The sequence below is a fragment of the Simochromis diagramma genome, unplaced genomic scaffold, assembly GCF_900408965.1.
Source record: "Simochromis diagramma unplaced genomic scaffold, fSimDia1.1 OVJJ01000205.1, whole genome shotgun sequence".
NCBI lineage: Eukaryota > Metazoa > Chordata > Actinopteri > Cichliformes > Cichlidae > Simochromis > Simochromis diagramma.
The window spans coordinates 9363878-9385575 of record NW_024386782.1 but is presented as its reverse complement, the minus strand read 5'-3'; the positions used below and the strand labels follow the sequence as shown (position 1 = coordinate 9385575).

The 21698-nt window shown below is 40.0% G+C and overlaps 2 protein-coding genes across 5 annotated transcripts; one reads left to right on the top strand and one right to left on the bottom strand.

The window, feature by feature from the left end:
* Positions 1-6368: 6368 nt before the first annotated feature.
* Positions 6369-17130, bottom strand: ss18 (SS18 subunit of BAF chromatin remodeling complex). Of its 4 annotated transcripts, XM_040021565.1 has the most exons (11): positions 16949-17130; positions 16390-16466; positions 16205-16289; positions 14284-14440; positions 12853-13083; positions 12456-12626; positions 12055-12132; positions 10500-10622; positions 9045-9175; positions 8557-8619; positions 6438-7801 (listed from the first exon to the last, which is right to left on the bottom strand). In XM_040021565.1, the coding sequence occupies exons 1-10, from the start codon at positions 17015-17017 to the stop codon at positions 8602-8604; spliced, it is 1140 nt and encodes a 379-aa protein (XP_039877499.1). In that variant the 5' UTR covers positions 17018-17130; the 3' UTR covers positions 6438-7801; positions 8557-8601. The 4 variants fall into 4 exon arrangements, with proteins under 4 accessions (XP_039877492.1, XP_039877518.1, XP_039877510.1 ...); XM_040021558.1 differs by lacking the exon at positions 8557-8619 and having other exon boundaries at positions 6369-7801; XM_040021584.1 differs by lacking the exons at positions 8557-8619; positions 16949-17130 and adding an exon at positions 16549-16918 and having other exon boundaries at positions 6369-7801.
* A 577-nt stretch (positions 17131-17707) lies between these two features.
* On the top strand, positions 17708-21098 carry psma8 (proteasome 20S subunit alpha 8). The gene is made up of 7 exons (XM_040021590.1): positions 17708-17922; positions 19282-19408; positions 19566-19690; positions 19874-19996; positions 20085-20204; positions 20463-20525; positions 20607-21098. The coding sequence occupies exons 1-7, from the start codon at positions 17821-17823 to the stop codon at positions 20700-20702; spliced, it is 756 nt and encodes a 251-aa protein (XP_039877524.1). The 5' UTR covers positions 17708-17820; the 3' UTR covers positions 20703-21098.
* The last annotated feature ends 600 nt before the right edge of the window (positions 21099-21698 follow it).

Here is a 21698-nt window from a genome sequence, read left to right as displayed (position 1 = left end):
ATGAACAAAACCAAAGTGAAGCTAGAATTTTTAATGTGCCTGATTTTTCATAATAAGACAAAATTAGGGTTTACTGTATGTCAGTGTCATTGCTTATCACCGGGAAATAGTATCACTTATCACTATTTACGAGTAATTAAATAAGACTGTCTTTAAATCAAGCCTGATTTTTTGTAATTAGGCCATTTTCAGTAATTCTATACTCTTATTCTCGTGGTTTTCACTGATAGTGGCAATGCAGCTATTTCTCTGCTGTTCTTCTGCAGCATTATCGCAAAAACTACCTTATTGCTGTTGGGAATCCATCATCTCCTGCTGTGTCTGCACATTAAAAACATTAATCTGCCAAAATACGGAGTCACTATCTTTTATTTTTTCTTCCTGTCACCTCCACATCTTCCTCCTGGTTCTGTCGGAGACTTCTTCCTGTTAAAAGTGAGATTTTCCTTCTCGCTCTCGCCAAGAGTTTTCTGGTTGTTGGGGTTTAATTTGGATTATTCTAGGGTCTTTACCTTACAATATAAAGTGCCTTGAGATGATTGTTGTTGTGACTTTGAGCTATAAAAATAAAAGTGGAATTGAATTCACTAGTTTTGGCGAAGAAGAAATCCCTCATTTTTAACTTTTTTTTAACTAGCAAATTACCTTTTTTTTTTCTTTTTAAAATGAAGACAGTAAGAACAACTGAAATGTGCTCTGCCAGACAGAAATAGTTGCAGCCAGAGCGAATGTACAAATCCACATTCTCAGTGAGGTGACCTGCTGTTGCTTAGAAAGCTCTTTGCATTATGTGACGCATGAAATCTGATTGTGGTGACTCATGGTATGAATCAAACGTTTAGTCTGCTGTCACTCTTCTGTTACCTGTTCAATGCATTTCAGCCCTATCCAACTACACTTGCAGTTACCAACACCAACCATAGGTGTCGCCAAATCACGGAGCACTGAAATTTTGAAAGATCATATCTTTAAAGTTATTAGTAAGGCCTGTGCTATTCCAAGATAACAACACGCGATACCTGTTGTAAACATCTGGTGCTCATGTCGCACAGATTCGCCCGACACGTCGGTAGCTCATCTTGCTCTTCATAAAAAGGCAGATTTAGGCTATGCTCTCAGAGTTGCAAATCCACATATCGTTGTTTGTTATTAAAATGATCCTAAACAATCATTCAGCCCTTTGCCTCAGTTTCACAAGTCTGAAATGCCATTTTGACAGTTCCAAGCTCAATACCCAGTCTTACATCAAATATCTGTTCAACTTTTTCCCCCATATTTTTTTTTTTGTTCTACTCCCCACACTCACCATTGTATTGTTCGACCTTGAGTGAGATGCTGTCAGGCGCTTTTTAGAACATAAGCGTTGCAGTTTCCCATAATCCACTGGGAGTGTTGAGGTGAGAGCTGTGGCCCAGTAGCACTCTGAGTGGCTGGCAGCGGATCAAAAGCAAACGAGGTTCCTGAGCTCATTCCAATTATAACAGCACACACTATCAACTACAAATACAAACAGCACATAAGTGATAGCACTGGTGGCCTGGAGGACTGCTGCCAGAGAGCAGGCAGCATGCTAATCAGGATACCTCTTGCCATGGGCTATTTAGGGAATAGCCTCTCATCCCACCAATTCCCCATGCCTTAACCAGGGAAACGAAAGAGAAGAAGGGGAGTGAATTCCCTGAGTGCACAATCCAAGGACAAAATATTAGAAAATGGATCTTTATCTTTGCTCTTGGCCAATATCCATATTAATTGTGAGAAAAAAGAACAACAATACAAATGCACTGAATAAAATATAAAGAGATTTGTCAAATACATACAGCTACAAATTAAGACCACCTCCTATACTCTGCTCTTATGTTAATTCAATCAAAAGGCCGACATAAAATAATGTCTAAAAAATTATTTAAAAAAATAATAAAAATATACCACGACTAATTTAATTTTCATCCCATTTAATGCAAATTCCACACAGGCTTTCATTGACTTCACTAAGTAGGAATCAGACCGTGCCCTAAGGTTTAACCTTTGCAAAAGCAGAATGTGGAAAAACAAGCTCCTCATTCATTTGCACATCACTTCACACTGGTTATTGCAATTAGTCTGATTATTCATAACAACAATCTTCCCAAGCATCCCATTGTAGTCCGCCAATCCAACAAAGTGATTTATATCCGGTCGACTGTCATGGGGAAAAAGGAAGTGAGATGTTTAGAGTGGTTCTGTGCTAACGTGCGCACGCCCCCACCTCACACGGACATCCCCTCAGAGCTTGGCAACTCTCCAGAGCCATGCAGGGGCTGCGGAGTACAGCGGGAGCCTGAGTGAGAAGCACACATTGTGCACTGCGGGACCCCACCAGCCCCGGCCCGAAGGCACAACTCTCAAGGACATGGAGAACTGGGGCAGAGAACTTCCAAGCTTCCCACTGTTAGGGCAGGCTGAGAAAAAAGGGAGAGTTTCCAAAGTGTCTCGATCTGTTTGAGCATTACCAGTGAAATGCGTTGTTAAAAGGGATATCATCAGTTCTCTCGTTCAGTAAACAATAATCAAGCAAAAGCCTGTTGTGCACAGAATACCTCCAGTCTGTGAGACATTTAAATGTGAAACATATTATATAGAATTCACAATTAAACCTTATTATGTGTTAAAGAAGGGGTTAGACTGGTGTCACATCTCATATAGGTGGGATACATTCCAGAGGAAAATGGTTAGAATAAAGTCTGAGTAGAAGTATTGAAAATGTGTGTGTTAATACACAGAGTCTAATCTCCCACTCAAAAATAATTACTGACCTGTATGACATTCGAGCAAGTGATACATTTGAATCAGCGGCTGATACAGCCTCGTGATCTCCATGTTGGGAAGTGTTTTTGCAGACAAATAAATATATAATCTGAAAACGGAGATATGAAGTTCTACTGAATATTTTTGTGAATAGTGACAGTGATAGATACAGTCTGGTTTTCATAAAGTGTATTCAAAAGCAGGGGGAAAAAGGCAAGGTCTTCAACACTGCTGGAAGAAACAGTATTAGCAGCAGCCCTTTACCTTATTGTCCTTCCAGTCAGGAGCTCGGGATTACTGTGGGTCAACCCCCCTCTTCCTACAACAGGGAGAAGAAACCACACTGATTTGAGATGGAGTACCCCCAACAAAACCTTACCACATCGACCCATGCCACCATCCTGGGCCTCTAATGGAAGTCCTGGGCATCCAGATGCCTCCCCCGCTCTGACATGGGCGTCAAGTAGCGCTCTTCTCATCACTGGAAGCAGCAGGCTTCACAGCTCTCCTTTTCTCTCCCTGGGACTGGCTTTTTTGGAACATTGCAGGCAGATGTGTCCAGATGAGCACGTTCTAATTTGTAGGCCCAGGTTAATGCTCTGCCAGAAGCCCTGGAGGATCAATAGCTTTATTTCCCTAAAATGCCGGCATGGTGAGAACCAGCTCACGGGGTGCTTTTAATACCGCCACAGTTCCAGCGATGACTGGGTTGTATTGATTGTGCCCATGTGGAACTACGTGCACCTTCTGGGGAAGGATCTATTTGTGTCACCCTGGGCCGGGATGGGGGCTCCACTGGAGGAGTTGAGAGCTCAGCCAATGGAGGATGCCAAAAACATCAAAACAGCCATGTTTACAGATTACCCAAAGGGAAAGCAAATTACAGCAATTATGCAGGCTGTGGGAATACTAATATCAGCATACCTGCTATTTTACCCAGAGACTACTTTTTTGAGGCTAGAACACATACAAAACAGCACACTCAATTTGATTTGATAGCTAAACCCTCAACAAACGATGGGATTTAAGCGAAGCTCTGCACATCAAATGCATGCAAAACAATATCTTTCTAGGGGATCACCCTGTTTGTGTATCGTCAGGTCCAAAAAATCTTTTCAGTTGTTTTGAAACTAGATATAATAGCTTACACAAATATGCGTGAAGCGAGCGTGTATCTGGCAGGCGTAATGCGATACTAAACGTTGTCTCGACCATATTTATGATTTCTTCTAAACAATGACAATTAATCTTTCTTTGTAAACACAGCAAATTGCTCTACGGAAAACTCATTTACTCTTGCAGCATTTATCTCATACATCAGTGCAGAGACAACATACAAAGGAGTCTTATCCAAATCGCGGCCCTTTTGTTTGCAGCTTTCCTGACATATTCATGACTGGGGCCATAATAGTCAGATTTCTGTTATATCCCCCAGGGAGAGCAGAGAGAATGGTGTCACATCCAATTACTGCAGCACACTGTAGAAGTAAATCAAAACTCGTGCCGTGAACTCTGCAATCCGAGGTGCAAATGCACGCACACACAAACAGACACGCACTGTACAAGCAAAGCGGTCCAACAGTTATATCGACATTGATGGAATATCGGAAAACGCATTCTTCTGCTAACTTGGAGGTCATTTATGGATTACGCAGGGAAATGGGATTAGCTGGAGGCTGTTGGCTGCCTTCTCCTCAAAACATAAATTGACATATATAAGATCTAGGAGTAAGTGAGGCAGACAGCGCTTACTCGAGACTTTTCAGTTATGGATTTGTTTGCCGGCGTTCAGAAACTGAATGAGGACTATGATGTGCTCCCGTTTGGACGAGAAACAATCGGGTCACCATACTCACCCACACCTTCTCCTCAGCACCAATTTTTTTTCTTTTCTCCCCTGCAAGAGAGAAATGGATGCCTTTGTCTTTTCCTCCACAGTAGTCTTTGGGAGGCCTGGTGGTTTGGTGGTTGGAGGGTATCTCAGCAGTGCATAGCCCCGTTTCACCCTGGAGCGGTGCAAAGCTCCTGCCCAATAAAACAGGCTGCATCCCCAGGGCCCCTCCCTCAAGCCTCCAGTCAGGGCTTGTTTTTGCACCATTTATTTAGTGTGACACATCTCCAATTAAACTGTGGAGGCTGCTGCATTCCCCCCATAACTACCTCTTATACCTCCCCATAGACTTTCTGTCACACTGAGAGTGTGGGTATGAGAGAGTGAAAAGGAGAGCTAGTGTGGAGACGGGGGGAGAGAGAAAGAGAGAGAGATCACATCTTGCCTGCCAGCTATGATCACGATGTCATTTTCTCCTCAGTGGTTAGGAGCCTCCTCTGAAAGGTGCCCTGAATTATAATTATCAAAATATTGAACAAGATAATCATCCTCTTAAATGATGCTGCCACTTCACTATTTGCCATCACAGAACATGCATGGTGTAATGCTCTCCTGCAAGCTTTCTTGATAACTTATTTAGATCTGCACAGCCAAAGACATCTTCTTTTCTTCAATGGAAAAACAGGTGGATTTTTGGAATGTTAAGCTTGTCGAATGTATTTCCAACCCTCAAGCATCCACGAGAGCCTAAAAAGCAAAGCCTTTATAGGAAGCAAGAGTCTCCTTGCCACCTCTTCATCCTCCCACGACGGCCCGAGACACAGTCACAGGAGGAGTGACTTTGTCCGACCCCAATACCGTCTGCAAGAGCGCAGCTGAGGGCAGCAGCTGCCAGGGAGGACTGGTGGGGGAGCGCCCAAAACGCCAGCTCTGCCAAGCAGAGGGGCCAGGGGGAGCCCCAGTGGCAGCTGGGAAGGGTGGGGCAGCCAGCTGTGGAGCAGCAGGGTGGTGGGGTGACTAGGCGACGCCACTAAACCTGAGCAGGGATACACAAATGTTCACACAAGCACATAAAGCAAAAATAAAAACAGGCGCACTGCAAAAAAAAAAAAAGTTCTTTCTCGCTTCTTTTCTTAAAGCACTTCTGCTGCACTCATTAATCCAAACACACATTTCATCAGCACTAAGGCATCCCAAGCAGTCCGCAGCGCTCTTAATACCGCACCGCTCTCCCATCACGTGCTTTGGCCACACATCTGGTGTACCATCTGTATCACTCCCCCCAATGTGACAGGTAGTCCCTCTCCCTCTCTGGAGGGAGCAGAAGGGGAAAGAGGGACACGGAAGGTAATTTTGGGTGTAAATGTGGTCTGGACCTCTCTGGATGCATCTGGACAAAGCAGACACGCTGCTGAGCAGGGCAGGGTCATTATCAGTTGGAAACTGACTACCAGATAGCAGATGAAGACAAAACAATTATATCATACTGTCACATTATGACAGCACCAATAGTGCACATCTTGTTTATGCTGTTCAGGATGAATGTTTCTGGTGTCATAAACAGTCTCTTGATAAACTGTCAATATCTATAAATTACACACGGCAAAATATATTAAAGATTCTTCCGATTTATTATAATGTACAGTTATACATTGCCATGACACAAATGTGACCACCACTTAAATGGGGTGCAGAATGAAAAATATTAAAACAACCATATAAACAATACCAGGAGGACACTGAATTCCTCTTTTTATGTCGCTGTACACGTGGGAATCAATAAAATATGCACCATAATACAGATATCAAGCCAGTAATATAAAACTGCACAACCAGTCTTTACTGTGAAATTAAGGAATCGATTTCAGAACATTATTTTCACATCTTATGTTACATATTTGACAGTAACAATCATTTATTCACACACAACACTATTTGAATGGCATCAACTTAGACGTTTATTCAAAGGGGAGGAGGGATTCCAGCACTGTGAACAAACTAACGTTATCAACTAACAAATGAAGTACTTGCCAGATATATTTGTAATACCGAGTTGGATTCTTTCCCCATCCACTAATTTGCAGTCAATGGACAAGACTGAGGTGCATGTATAGAAAAAGTAAAAAATAAAAACAGGGCTCCAGAGAGCATTTACTCACAATTTGCAGTGGCATCTGCTACATATTACCTCTTCGGGCACATTTATGAAATAGAGGCCAACAACCATTATTCTGTCAAGTACTGTGGGTTTGAAAAAAATAAAAATAAAAATTACTCACCCACTTTTTTTAAGAGAAAAAAAAAAAGAATCTAAAGAACTCACAGAATACACCAGATTTCTGATAAGTATGATGTTCATATTTGTTTACTGATGAATTACTGTGTATGTCAAAAAAAAAAATCCCTGTTCTTGTACTCCGGTGTTCGCGCTGCTGATGTTGCAGATTTAATTTAATTGTTCCACAATTAAACAATTAAAAGGAAATGTGCTGGATGGGATCTTAAAGAGCATTTAAAAAAAACAAAAAAAACAAACAAAAACATTGACACATACACTTGATGAAATTAACAACACAGCTTTAGTACTAGTTTCCAATGTCTTATACAAAGTTAGCTTGATCTAAAAAGCATAAAATATATTTTTACATCATCACATACATCAAGACATGTACCATGGCCTAGCTGGAAGTTCACTTGGTGCACCATTTCATCTTTCCCTGTCCCCCACACAATTACCTACTGCTGGCATTATTGCTTCTGATGATCGGGGAGCTGAAGGACCGAGAAACAATGCACCACGTAGATTCAAACTGTACATTTACATCATGTGTTATCCAAAATTTTGTTAGCCCATTTCACAATCTGCAATGCTAAAGGATAAGGCAGTTCCATTTTTAAGGCATTGCTGCTTTGAGACATACTGGACCAGAGGTGACTCGCTGACTTTGACGTAATGTCAGCAAATATGATAAACATGACTACATCTTATCAGCAAAGATAAAATCCCAAAGAGAGGGGAAACTGTATCTTGTATTTTTGAGCATTGTGTGTTTGTGTCCGAGAGATTAAAACCATCATTAAAGTCTGCTTCGTAACTGACCAGAGGTCAGAGCTTAGAGATCAGAGCAGAGCTGTGTTGGTTGCTGTGATCACTTCTCATTGCTGGTAATTTCCATACTGGCCCTGTGGAGAGAAATGCAACATCCTCGTGATACTGACCTTTTCAAAACAAACAAACAAACAAAAATAAATAAATAAATAAAAAAAAATCAGAAGTTTATGTTCACAAATCTCAATAAGGTGCAGACAAAAATCTGTGGTTTCAACCATATCATACTGCAAACCGTGATTTATGCCTGCACTGACTGGTTTTGACCAGCAGATGGCAGCATAACCTCACAACCTGTGAGCTCTAAATTCGAACTTTTTACCTCAGGTTTCAGCAGCAGCATGGCTGAGGACGATAATCCTTATTAAACAGTGGACACTAATTTTCAAGTGAGACAAATTCAGTGGAAGAACAGCAGTATTCTCTTTATTCCTACACAGGGGTCGAAGTATGTGTTTGACTTTAATGGAAAATGCAATGGAAGCAAATTTGGAAACAATGATTTGAAAGATAAAATTTAAATCCAACAAACACACTGGTTATGAAGACCAGTGTCATACATTGTAGAGATTAAGGACAGTCAGAGAATGTAAGCTCCTGTCTGTCTCATTACAATCTAAGAATGCTGTGTTTCTGGACCTCATATCTTTACAATTCGACCCCTGGTTAATAAAAAAAGAAAAAAAAAATAGAAAAGGAAAAATTTAAGAAAAAGAAAAGATGGGTAAAGAAAGACAGACGAGAGACAGAAGAAACAAAACAAATGCAAATTAAGGCTAGGTGGTCAAGCGTCTAGATTGGACGTTGAGGTCTTCACAGCAACCATTACCTTTGCTTCTTACAGAGCTAGTCAGGGGTTCAAATCCCCGGGTCTTTATTTCCTCATGTGCCCCTGAATATTCAAAGATAAAGATATCAAAGTGTAGCTGTGGTCCCCACATAAGACCACAGGAAATACAGGGCAACAAACAGATCTTCCTTTAAACACTAGAGCAGTCTGCATCAAGTTTAAGGAAGAATCTTCTTTAAAGCCCTCATATTTCACTGGAATGGCATACCACATTAGCCAGAACACAACAATATTAACATAGAAAACCCTTTTAGGAAGAACACATTTAACCACCGAATATGATGACAGCATGCATAACGTACTACTGCTTAATTTTTACCATCGTACTTCACTTACATTAATTACTGGTCTAACTGAGAGCTATATATAACATACAACTTAGCATGGCAATAAACACAGTAAGAGAAAGCCTAAGTGCAATGTACAGACAAGCCTCTGTCACTGTCCATTGTTGGGGTTATACTCACCTGGTCATAACCATAAGGGCGCTGCTGTTGGCCCTGTGGGGGTCCGGGTTGTGGAGGGCGATAGCCCCCGTACTGCTGTCCCTGCCCTTGAGGATAGTTAGGATACTGTCCTGGGGCACTTTGGGAGGGACCTACAAACAAACACATTAATAAATGGAGAACTTTTTATGCTTGTCAGCCTTGAGTGAACCCAAAACTCTTTGATTGCTGGGCACTGTTAACAGAGAAATGAAATGCTTCCACACAGTGTAGTTTATTATGAACACAGTTTATTAAAAAGAAGAAGAGAGGATATGGAACAAAAAAAAACAAAACTAATTTAGGTTGAAGCACTGAAGCATGCAGTGCAGGAAAATTCTATAAAAACTGACTGTCAACCAGTGTTACTGAAGTGTTAAGGTGCAGCATCAAAAACAGGTTTATACTTGAAGTCCTAATCCGGCTCTGATTCTGCCAAACTCATTTCCATTTTTCTTATGCTTTGGACTTGTTATTCTGAAAACTTTGGGAAATACCTGTTAGTTTACATTAACTAGTGGGCTGCAATAAAAAAAAAAAAGTGATGGATGACAAAAAGAATAGCGGATCTGTCAGACCCATTTGTTACGGCTGCCTCCACCACGCCTGACTCGGTAATGAATGAGAGCGAGTGAGTCAGGCTGGAGACAGGCAGTGGTTCCCTAATGCAAGGAGACATCAAAGAGATTCTGTTGGTCTTCATTAGAGGAGCAAGCATCATTTTTAAAAAAAAAAAACAGAAAGACAGAAAAAAAGCAGGGGGAAAAAAAGGTTGTGTATATATTATATTTTTATGTTATATATGCTCCTGTACAGATGTTGTGAAGGACTGGGCAAAGTCTGACTGGAGTTGAAGTCAAATGAGGCCCACGCAACATCATTAGGCGCTCATAATGCCTTATGCTGTTGAGCATAACCTTGTGGGGGCCTGAGAGAGCAGGCATGTGTATGTGCCAGATGGATCTCACCTCACAACCTCTGCGTCTCCAGTAGCTCATTACTTGCATGAGCTCTGGCTCAGACAGAGGGTGAGTGATGGAAAGTTGCAGAGAAAAATGGGATGAGGAAAGAAAAGCCTAAAAGCTGCAAGAGCTACAATGAAAGTGCAAGGAAAACATTTTTTGACTAATTTATTTCCAGGTATTGTTGTAAAACATGAATGTTTCTACCTTCAATTATTTTTCAGACAGTTTCTATTATCATGTATAATTTGCTAACATGATATTACACAGCACTACTAAAATTAAGTAACTGTAATCATTAAGAACGGTTGTGTCGTTCAACTCTCTGCTCAAAATGATATCTTGATATGCACAAAGCTTAGTTACATCAAGCAACAGTGTATAAAGGAACAATGTTTTTTCAACGGCTATAAGGCACCCAAAGAGGGCTTATAGCGCCTCCTACAGGGGAAATAAAAATTTTGCCGTAACTCACCATATCCCTGTTGTTGGGGTGGATAGCCCTGTTGACCTGGGTACTGCTGCTGAGGAGGATATCCCTGTTGCTGAGGTGGGCCTTGCTGGTATGCCTCCTGCTGCTGGCCATATTGAGCATTACCTTTGAGGGGGAAGGGGGCAGCAGCGAATGTGAGCAACATGTTATTGACTACAGCACAAAAGCAAGGATGACTGTGAATAAAATATCTTACTATCCAATGAAGAGATGAATTTGATTTGTAAGAGTATGATATGTGCCAGTGCTCTTATAGAGGAAATAATACTCAGACACTACTGCTACACTACGGCTGTAGTAGGGAGTGTCAGGGTCAGAAGTCAGTGTCCAGCCACCATATCAGATTTGTGTGAAGTATGAAGTCTAACATCAGTTTTGTATGAATAAGTACGAATATAAAAATAAAGTACAAGTTTACATATTAATAATTTCTTCTAAGATAGGAGAAAGAGGTAACAGGTCATTATTGTGAATTTCAAACATGCACAATCATATTTAATAGCAGCACATTTTTAACATACATATTTTTCCTCATTTTTGCCATTAAAATGACTAAAAAGAAAAACAAACAAACAAAAAGAAAAATCCCAAAGCAAATCACTTGTGTTTGAAAGGTCAAAAGAGAAACAGTGTAGAAAGAGGGAAAATCAAAACAAAAGGAGAAAAAAAAAAAGGTAAATGTTAATTGAAGAAAAAAAAAGGAAAAGAAAAAAAGCTACATTTTAGTAGGTAATCTTAAAAGTGTGTTTGCTTATGCAATTAATACTATCCCTAAATACACCAACAACAAGAAAATCTACTGCATGAGCCGTTATATTTTGACAAGAATGCAAAGGTGCCATACTTTTAAAAAAACATTTGAAGACTTCAGTGTCGCTACTGCGGCTCTTAAACAAACCCCACAGTTTTTGATTTCAAATGTCAGTCTGCTTTACGTGAAGTGGACAGAGGCACACCTACAAGTGCTTATAAATATGAATAAGGTGGCTGTGGTTCAGGAGGTAAATCGCAAAGTTGGCAGTTCGATCCTCTAATCTACATGTTGAAGTATCCTTGGGCAACATAGTGATTCATAAGTTTCCCCCATAGCATCTATTGTAATGCGAGTATGTGAATGGGTAAATGAGGAAAACTCTTGAGTGCTCAAATAGAAAATATATATAAACACATATGTACTTATCAGCTACTGCACCAAAAAAGTGCAGTAGCATGATATCAGGTTACTTCTGCACAACTTTACCGTAACGCCTCAAATAAGACTGTCCCTGACTTTTCTTTCACCCCAACTCGAAGAGACCCGTTCACGAATAAGCGGAGTCAGCATTACAAGAACTGTATGACTGCTTAGATCCTGATTTATCAATGGACAGCAGCACCTTTGTTTTTTACTTTGATTTCCCCAGAAAATAATGAAGAAACTGAAGTGTTTGCTTTGTCACAGTCTCTTTGCATCATTTGTGTTTTAACACAACTCCTGGGTTCATTTGTTGAGGTTTTTGTTTTTCCTTGTTTCCAAGCGGCTGGAAGGTTCTCCTACCTTCTGATGCTCCCTGTCCTGCGTGACTGTACTGGTCCCCATAGTAGTCTTCCTGCCCTGGATACTGCTGAGGGGGTCCTACATACACATACACACAACATACACACAAGTAGATTCAAGGTGTTGTTGGATTGGTTGTGTGAGGGGAAGAGTAAAGAGGATGGATTCCTTGCCACTAGTTCCTAGTAGAAAGCTTTCTTTTGGTCACTTGACTAATTTTTATAGAGGCGGGAGGCTTTAGGTTACATCTTTAGTCGCCAACATCTCTGTGAGCAACAGTGGAGGAAATAAGAGGGAATTGGGAGGAATGAGAGTAAGAAATACAGGAGGGTGGGTTAGGGAGAGGAAAGACCAACACTCACAACTCGCACACATAAGAAACACACTCCGAAAGAATATACCTTGCTGTGGGGGTCTGTAGGGCGGCATTGGCCTTTGCCCCATGACATGATTCCCCTGGTTGACTTGGCCAATCATGCCCATTGGGTTCTGTTGTCCTTGGTAGTGCTGTCCACCACCACCAGGAGGCATGTTATATTGCTGTGAGGGAGGCTGCTGGTGCATCATTGGACCTGAAGTAAACAAAAAAATAAAAAATAAAAATGAGCTGTCAGAGAAATGACAAGGCACTGCAAAACCGTTTTCAACATGTTAAACTAAAGACTTTTCTTTTGTGAATGTATTTTTAGACCTATTTCATGTCCACGATGACTAAAAAGAAAAGAAGGGCGATTTTATACAATAATGCAATTGGAAATTAATGCAATTGAGTAGAAGATAACAAGTTTTCTGCTTTACCTTGATTGGGCTGCATGTTCATGTTTGGACGAGGCCCATAGTTTCCCATGGGTTGGCCTTGGGTCATATTCATTTGGCTCTGAGATGGCATGCCCTGGGAGGAAGGGACAGCGTGATTGTAGCCACCCATGGAGCCGTGGCTGCTGGGGGGCATATTCATAGAGCCACTGGGCATGTTCGGGGGCTGGTTGGGGCCTGGACCAGGACCTTGCATGGGCATGTGATTAGGTCCTGAAAAATAAGAAGAAGATCTTCATGATGCTTTGAAAGGTAACAGTAAAATATATATATAGTCTGAGACTTCCAGTAGAATTGTAAGTTACTATTGATGCTATTTACATCCAGATGACTTTTCTAATATTTTCATCACAGAGTTGACAATCATAGTTTTCTTGTCTCTATATTTTTCCCTTGTCAATAACAACAAGAACGAGCAGTCATCTTGAATGATTCATTCCAGCCTGCCAAATCTAAGTCTCTTGCAGCTTTGAATAACCAAACAAACTGGATAACAGTAGCAAGGATCAGTTGATCCTGGATCACACAGTTAATACTGGATCTTCTAAGCAATGTATGGAACACGGGGTCCAGATATCACAATTCAAAGGAGAACAATAATAGAGTGTTTTCTATGTTGTGACTACTCCATTTCTGCACATAGTGCTGAACGATCAGGTCAGGGGATTGTTCGCTGTTGCGTTTTCTCGTATCTAGCACACAACAAGAAATACTCCACTTATAGTTTGCTGCCCGAGTGTGCAGGAGGCAAAGGCACATGATGCCCACACACTTGCTGTGAATAGCAAAGGACAAATACCTAAATTTTCAAATGGCTACAACAGGACATTACCCAGATTTTGTGCTACGCAGCTGGCAGGTTAAAGACTGTTTAATGTCTGATCCAACTGTGTATGATGTTACCTCTGTTATGTAACAATAAGAACTGCATAATGGATGAAACATGGGAAACACAATGTGTACTACCAGGGCTTGTCAAATATCTTTCATTTTTCCTCAGTTAATTACCATGTGGTACAGACGTCAGCACATTTTGTTTTATAAAATTGTTAATTCAGTTCTTCTTCTTAAAAAAAAAAAAAAAAAGAAAGAAAAGAAAAGAAAATGCTCCCTCCCCAAAAAAACCAAAACAATCAATAACAGGAGAAAGACAATGATGCATGCATGAACTATGCTACTTCAGCAGAGAAGGATAACCACAATCAGATGGAGAATCAAGCCCAAGACCACCACAGCTGGCAAATGGGTGACATCATCCTTCAGCATGTTTGCCTATAATACCTTAGAGCGACCTCCCTCACAGTTCTGTGGTGTTGCTAGGCAACCCAAGTGAGACAGGAACTGAGGGAAAAGGAGAAAGAGAAAAGAAAGACAAGGCAGGGAAGTTAAGGGGGGGGGGGGAGAGACACATACCAGGCATCTGTCCATTCATCTGGTTCTGCATATGTGGGGCTGGAGGGCCGCCGCTGACCATACCCTCAGAGGGCATGTTGTGACCGTGAGGAGGCTGAGGAGGGGGGCCACTTTGGTTCATGCCACCAGGACCCATGGGCATATTTTGAGTCGGCGGCTGTAGGTGCACAACACAGACAAAAAAATAAATCCACATGACCTCTCTGAAAACAGATCTCAACCTGAGCCACTCGAGATAAAAACTCCAGAAAAAAATATGATAACTCTGATACAGAGATTGCGGCATTTATGTAGAACACTAATGTAAGGAGAATAAAATCTATTAATATACACTGAAAGGAAAAAAGTGTTTCAATAAAAGGAACAGCTAGAAACCTTCAATGATTACAAAAATGCATAGATAGACAAAGTTGCAACAAACTGAACAAAACTGGCTTAAAAAACTAGCCTGAACTAAGACTGTTATACATGCAGCAGTTTAAACAGTTTATGGCTTAAAAGCAGCAATTAAAACCGTTCTCTAGTCTGCATTTCTTTCAAACAGCTGGTCCTAATCTCAGCTGTTTGAGTCATTGACTACCCCTCCAGAAACATGCTCACCATGCAGCATATTAAGAAAATGAATGTGCCCACACTCATCATCTGAGTTTAAGGTATGTAAGCAACATTTACTCATAAGAATACACTCACTCCTTTACTATATGATTGTTAGCAAATCAGTGACTTCAATCACTTTTGTAACCACTGTGCTTCTTCGCAGCTAGGGATGGGAATGCAAGAATAGTTCCAGTTGAGAATCGATAACAGATTTTAATGGAATTAATCAAGTCTAATAAAATTCTATGCCTCCAAGCTTATCAATTCTTCTCATTCGATGCCGACAACTGTTTTGCGTAGATGAGCACGCCAAATAAACTACAAATAAAAGCCTTTTTTGGGCCATTTCTACACTGTGTTCAGACACAGTGTACACAGTGTTGCTTGTTGATGCTGGGAACCTTAGGGCTGAGTAATTGATCAAGTTTTAATATGAATTAAGTTTTGGCTTCCAAAGGTAATCAAGATATAATGATGACTCTTTATCCCCATTTGCCTGCATCCACTGTGACTGGCAGTTGCTCTTGTGAGATGGGCTTTCTCGGGCTAACTTCAACCATTTTTTTCCCCTCTCTCCATGTACCTATTTACATTTTTTATTGGAATTCGGTTATATTTAAAGGTCAAGGAAAGCACACCTTTATTTGAGGTTTAATAAATGTTCTAGTTGATAAACACTCCTTTGAGTTAATCAAGATTACATTTAATGACTTGAAAAAAATAAATTGTGCTTTTAGTTTTTGACATATTTGACTCTTGTAGCCTACTTGTTCTTCAAATGGGTAATTGTTACAAAATGATTAAGAGCAAGGATAATCCAACTATAAGCAGACTCAATAATTACACTACTACCAATAAAAACAATATCAATATTAAACACTACTAACAAGTGCCTGAGAGCTTAACCAAACTGAGAAATGAATGGATTTTCTCAGCAAAGGATTCAATTTGTTCACCCAAAATATTTATTCTACTTAATGAAGCCTTGCGAATGAGCACTACTGGCAATAAATCCTTAAATGGCAGCTACAACAGCTCAACAGATAGCACTCATACATAAAGAAATACTGCAGTCTGTTTGTACTGAACATCCATAACAGTGAGGGTTTTCAAAAGACTTATTTTAATTTTGCTGACAGGGAAAAAAAAAAATCATGACTTTGTTCAAAATTCTTAATCTCATTAAAAAAATGTTTCTTTAACATTGATGATTTATCTAAAACACCCAAGTGACCTGAATTGGGTATGATCGAAGAAGACAGGTACAGAGAAGACAGTCAGACATTTCAGTCATTCACAACAACCACTAAGAATTCATACTCACAGCAGGGAGGAGAGACTGCATGTTCTGATTGGAGTCTGCTATCGTCGCCAAGTACACTAAATTTCTGTGCAGCATCTGTTGATACCTGGGCAAGTGAACAGTGCAGTGTTTGAGTGAATGGGAACTTGAAATAAATGTAACGTGAAATAAAAAATAAAAAAAACTTAATAACTCAAATAACTTACTGTGAACACTCAGCCGTTTTGCCTTTACTCTGGAAATCCATTATGCACTGGATCAGCTGGTTGTTTTCATCAAGTAACTGCAATGGTAAATTCAGATATTTCTATTACGTGTGTTACTCAATATAAGTTCCCAAAATATTCATAATAAAGCAGACGAACTTGGTCATTTGGCGTGACAATTAATTTGCTTGCCGAATGTTATTCTGTCTTAATTTTGAGACAGTGAAGGGTCGTGTTTTGTAAAATGTGAGTGTGCGTTTCTAGCCAACAAAAGACGCGTCTTGCTAGCTAGCTGTGCTTTGCTAACAAAACCACAGGCCTCCATTAACCTAAAACACAATTATACGTTAGTCCGATAAATCCACCCAAGACTCGTACTCCACACGTGGAGTGCCGTTTCCAGGGACGTTCATATTCACCGCGCTCTGACCCTGTAACATTGTTCCTGAGCTGCTCACAGTTGGACTTGGATGGGCACTGCTACATTGATTATCTCAACGGCTAGCCGCGTTTGATGCCACAGCCTCCATTCTGCGACGCGCTAAAATAGATGAATTACCTTTTGTATTCCAGCGGGTGTTATATCACCCTTCCCACGCTGTCTGTGAGGTGCAAATGCCACCGACATGGTGATACTATAGAATATTAACGTAAGCTACAGCATAAAAGTTAAAAGTAGCTAACACACTGAACAAATCGGTAGAACTCAGATCAAGCAGTTGAGAATACGATGCAATTTCGTAATGCGGTGGTCCGTTTTGGGGGACGAAGTAGCACATTTTAACTCATAGTTACTGATTTCTGCTTGTTCTGACCATACATGAGTAATTGATGTAAAACTTAAGATCAGATAAATCATAATATATAAGAAAATTTATTTAAATAGCTAAAATCACACACATTTTGGCTTAATTAAATTACAATTTCACCTATTTTTCATATAATGGAACAGTCTAGAGCTAGACCATAAGACCATATAAAATAAACTGCCAGAAAAAGGGGGAAAGCGGAGCGTTTAGTGTATATATCTAATTAAAAATAACATTGCATATATTTTGGTAGTAATAACTAATATCAGTCCTGGGATTTATGTACTCTTATTCACTCTTATAGCATCCGTATTCAAAGGAGGAACCTCTCTCAATATATAAAGTAAATGAAACTTGATATTAAAATACCGTATATGCTCGTAGTGTAATATTCTACTTTTTACGATTTCTGTTTTTCGGAGAACCAATAAAATTATACAGAGTATTATGTTTTAATCACAAGTTCCCTCTGGGTGGACTCCACTTTTGGTATCGTCTCAGTTCACAGGTCATGCGCAGGCGCCCTTTTCAACACACGGAGTGAATCGCTTGTTGCTAACAAGCTGAATCATTTGGTAGCCTTTTCTCCAGCTTATTGCTATAATACGCGTCTTGCGGTGCAATGGCGGCAAGATATGACAGAGCTATTACTGTCTTTTCTCCCGATGGTCATCTTTTTCAAGTGGAGTATGCACAGGAAGCTGTAAAGAAAGGTTCTACAGCGGTAAGTCTTTAAATGAAACTAATGCTAAAGCTAACGATAGCAACATGGGTGACGCTAGATTAGCCGATCAACGCGCGGCTAGCGGTTTCCTTTATGTGTTTAGCAGTTTTCTTTCTTAACACCTTCTGTTATGGACAAAGGCTTTGTTGTAATTTTACGAGCTTGTTGGCGTGCTAATGTGTAATACATATTTTTAATGCCGGAAATGGCAAACAAAAAGCAGTCAGCGTTAGCTAGCATTTTGTCGCTGTGTCACTCTTCACACTTAACTTTCATTTTCGTTGTGTTGGTACTAACTGACAGGAGTTTGCAAGTACCCATAATTGATTATTACCTGGTCTGGAAAGTTGAATTTTACTCAGCATATTATATCTCCCTCTAAATCACTGAAAAGCCACTGTAGTAGCCTCATAACTAATGGTAGTTATGTTAAGGTTTAGTGACAAAAGTTATAAACTCACAAAGCTACTAAGTCGCAGCTCCCCTGGTTACAGGTAACATCTGTCATAATAGTGGCTTAGAAAGGACACTGAGAAACGATGAAGGCTAAACCAAACGGTTTATATTTATTATATGAAAATAAATGCAAAAACACCCCAAAACTTCTAACTTTAGAGTGTTTGGGAGTAATCTTAAATAAGTCCTAATCAGGGTTGTTGAGTAAATTTGGCTATGATAACTGATTACTTTGTAGAGGGCTCCTTTTTGGACAGGTGGACCACAGAAAAAACCTCACATAAAAATAAAAAACCAAACACCTGTGACCTGAGCAGAATTTTTAATTGGGTTTTACTGAGGTTGTAACTGAAAAATGTCATCACTCTCTTCTAATTCCTCTTTTGGCTGCTCCCTTTAGGGGTCAACACAGCAGATCATCTGCCTTTGTCTCACCCTATCCCAAGAATCCTCTTCTGTCATGCCAACCCTCTGCATGTCCACCTTCATTACATTTATGTATCTTCTTTTTGCTCTTCCTCATTTGCTCCTGCCTGGCAGCTCCATAGTCAGCTCCCTTGTTCACTGTATTCACTATCTCTCCTCTGCACATGTCCAAACCATCTTATCTTTGCCTCCAAACTGCTCAACCTGAGCTGTCCCTCTGATATACTTTGCATTGTGTACTTACTTTCTTTAGTCAACTTATTGGGGAATTGTTCATTTACACCTGGACACATAAACTTATTTGGAGCCTTGCAGCTTAAAACTCTGCCAAATCAAACACGCAGAGGTATCTGCTTTGTAGATTTATTTGGGAATCTGAATATTTGCTGTATACTATTTACTCACGTCAACTGCTAGCCTGTGGGAGAAAATTAATATTAATGTTTTCTTTTTCTTTTCTTTTTTTTATATATGCAGGTGGGAATCAGAGGTAAAGACATTGTTGTCCTTGGTGTGGAGAAGAAATCTGTTGCAAAGTTACAGGAGGAAAGGACTGTCCGCAAGATATGCGCACTGGATGAGCACGTCTGCATGGCATTTGCAGGTATCCCAGATAATACTTTTCTTTCCATAACTGAATAATGTGTTCATTATTTAACATGGCATAGTAGAAGACAGCTGTGTCATGTGTTAGTACTTGGCTTTTATATTTTTGTTTTAGCTTTGTAATGTGTTAAATGGCCTCATTCATTGTTTTATAGGTTTGACCGCAGATGCTCGTATTGTGATAAACAGAGCTCGTGTTGAGTGCCAGAGCCACAGGCTAACAGTTGAGGACCCAGTCACAGTGGAATACATCACACGCTACATAGCTACACTGAAACAGGTATGGAAGCATCTGAGCAGTCGTTTACTGTTAACACCTTCAAAAAGGCATGTGTTAGCTATTCCTTTCAGTAGGCATTTGTGCACTGCACCATGGTTGCTAGCCGTTTCATTTTCAGTACAGAGTCATGAATAACCTGTCAATTTTTATTTTATTTTTTTTATTTTTTTAATGTATTTGTAGCGCTATACTCAAAGCAATGGTCGCAGGCCGTTTGGCATCTCTGCATTAATTGTTGGCTTTGACTACGATGGAACTCCCAGGCTGTATCAGACGGACCCGTCAGGAACGTACCATGCCTGGAAGGTCAGTAGGATTTCTGTGTCCAAAAGGTTTCTTGTACAAGTATGAAAATGACTTTTAAAAAATGTATTTTTGAAAAAAAAAAAAACAGGCAAATGCAATCGGCCGTAGCGCAAAAACTGTGAGAGAGTTCTTGGAGAAGAATTACACAGAAGAAGCCATTGCTGGGGACAATGAGGCAATCAAATTGGCCATCAAAGCTTTGCTTGAGGTAAGGTTACGATTAGTTTCTGCATTTCCATATATGTTGAACTCAGTGTATTTACATCTTCTATGATGTGAAATTAAACAGTCGTGGTTTCATCAAAGAGCACAAACTGCTGCCAAATAAACTATAACTTATATATAGCTTTCCAATGGGGGGTGTGTGTGTGTGTGTGTGTGTGTGGTGGGGGGGTCTTAGCAGGCGTAGTAAATGTGTCCTGAATTGGTCACAGTATTCACTTTATTTTTTGTTTGCTGGTCACAGGTTGTCCAGTCAGGGGGGAAAAATATTGAACTTGCTGTTATCAGACGAAATCAGCCACTGAAGGTAATTAACAAGGCAAATGTTACTTTATTTTTTCTACTAGTTCACTAAAGTGCTAATGGGTTTGCATTTTGTTCTTTGCAGATTTTGGAATCCAAGGAAATTGAGACCCTGGTGGCTGAGATTGAAAAGGAAAAAGAAGAAGAAGCAGAGAAGAAAAAGCAGAAAAAATCCACATAAAGCAGTTGTATAAAATCTTGTCCTTATTGCACTTGGATGATGATGATGATATCATACTTGGGTTCCAAATATTAGCAGGTTTCAGAAGGTTTATTCATTTATTTCATTGTAAAGAACTGACTCATAACTTGTGATTTTCACTTATTGTGTAGATGCTATACCAGTTGTAAAGACCTTCAGAATTATACATCCAACTGTTGAGCTGACTATTGCGAAAACACACAGTCGTAGATCTCAGGTTAGGGTTCAGATCTTAAACTATGGTCACATTTTTTTTTTTTTATCATTCAGTAAACAATTCTAATAACTCCCCGGTGTTAAAATAAACTGTATGTGATACTCAGAACCTTAATGAAACAAAATACTCAATAAAAGCAGACTTGTTTGTATGATTTATTATAAAAGTTGTTTCACTCCATTATACCAGCTTGCTCTACGAAATACAGTCATTGTATAAAAATGACTGAAATTATTAGTAGTGACACTCCTAGTAACAAAGACTGGTTTCTTCAAGATGAGGCTTGGAAAAAGAGCACAAGATTTCTTCACTCTCTTTATTGATTATTGTACTGCAACGCAAGTAGTGTGATAAAGATAACTACAGTTTAAAAACGCCACCAGCAGAAGTGAAGCGTGTGGCTATAAAGTGTAACGTTTTTCATTTATCAGCATTCTGTTGCACAGACCTGAAAATGGAAGAGGGTGGGGAGTTGCTGGAAGCTTGGATTGCTTTATAAAGTGCTCACCTTTCCCTCAGTCATTTAAAACGAATTAGTGATGAACGAATGAAGTGTCTAATGGTGGCCCAACGAGACCCCCTTTTTTGCCTCTCCTTTTTTATTTCTCCCTAAATTCGCTTATCAAGCAACCACTGCTCTGAATTCTCAACGACACAATTATGGCCGGCGGTGTGGTAGGGCTGCTTAATGGGATCCTGGCCTCAGACCCCAGTGGGAACTTTCAGTGACTTTAATCTGGAGCCCTTTGAAAAGTTGT

What these genes read in the sequence shown, in the direction of transcription:
- psma8 (XM_040021590.1), top strand. Translation starts at nt 17,821, where the DNA reads ATGGCGGCAAGATATGACAGAGCTATTACTGTCTTTTCTCCCGATGGT. An exon ending in GAACGTACCATGCCTGGAAG is followed by an intron (nt 19,997 to 20,084) that starts GTCAGTAGGATT and finishes AAAAAAAAACAG; the next exon opens with GCAAATGCAATCGGCCGTAG. An exon ending in GACGAAATCAGCCACTGAAG is followed by an intron (nt 20,526 to 20,606) that starts GTAATTAACAAG and finishes TGTTCTTTGCAG; the next exon opens with ATTTTGGAATCCAAGGAAAT.
- ss18 (XM_040021558.1), bottom strand. Translation starts at nt 17,017, where the DNA reads ATGTCGGTGGCATTTGCACCTCACAGACAGCGTGGGAAGGGTGATATA. An exon ending in AAAACGGCTGAGTGTTCACA is followed by an intron (nt 16,290 to 16,389) that starts GTAAGTTATTTG and finishes TCACTTGCCCAG; the next exon opens with GTATCAACAGATGCTGCACA. An exon ending in TGCAGTCTCTCCTCCCTGCT is followed by an intron (nt 14,441 to 16,204) that starts GTGAGTATGAAT and finishes GTGCACCTACAG; the next exon opens with CCGCCGACTCAAAATATGCC.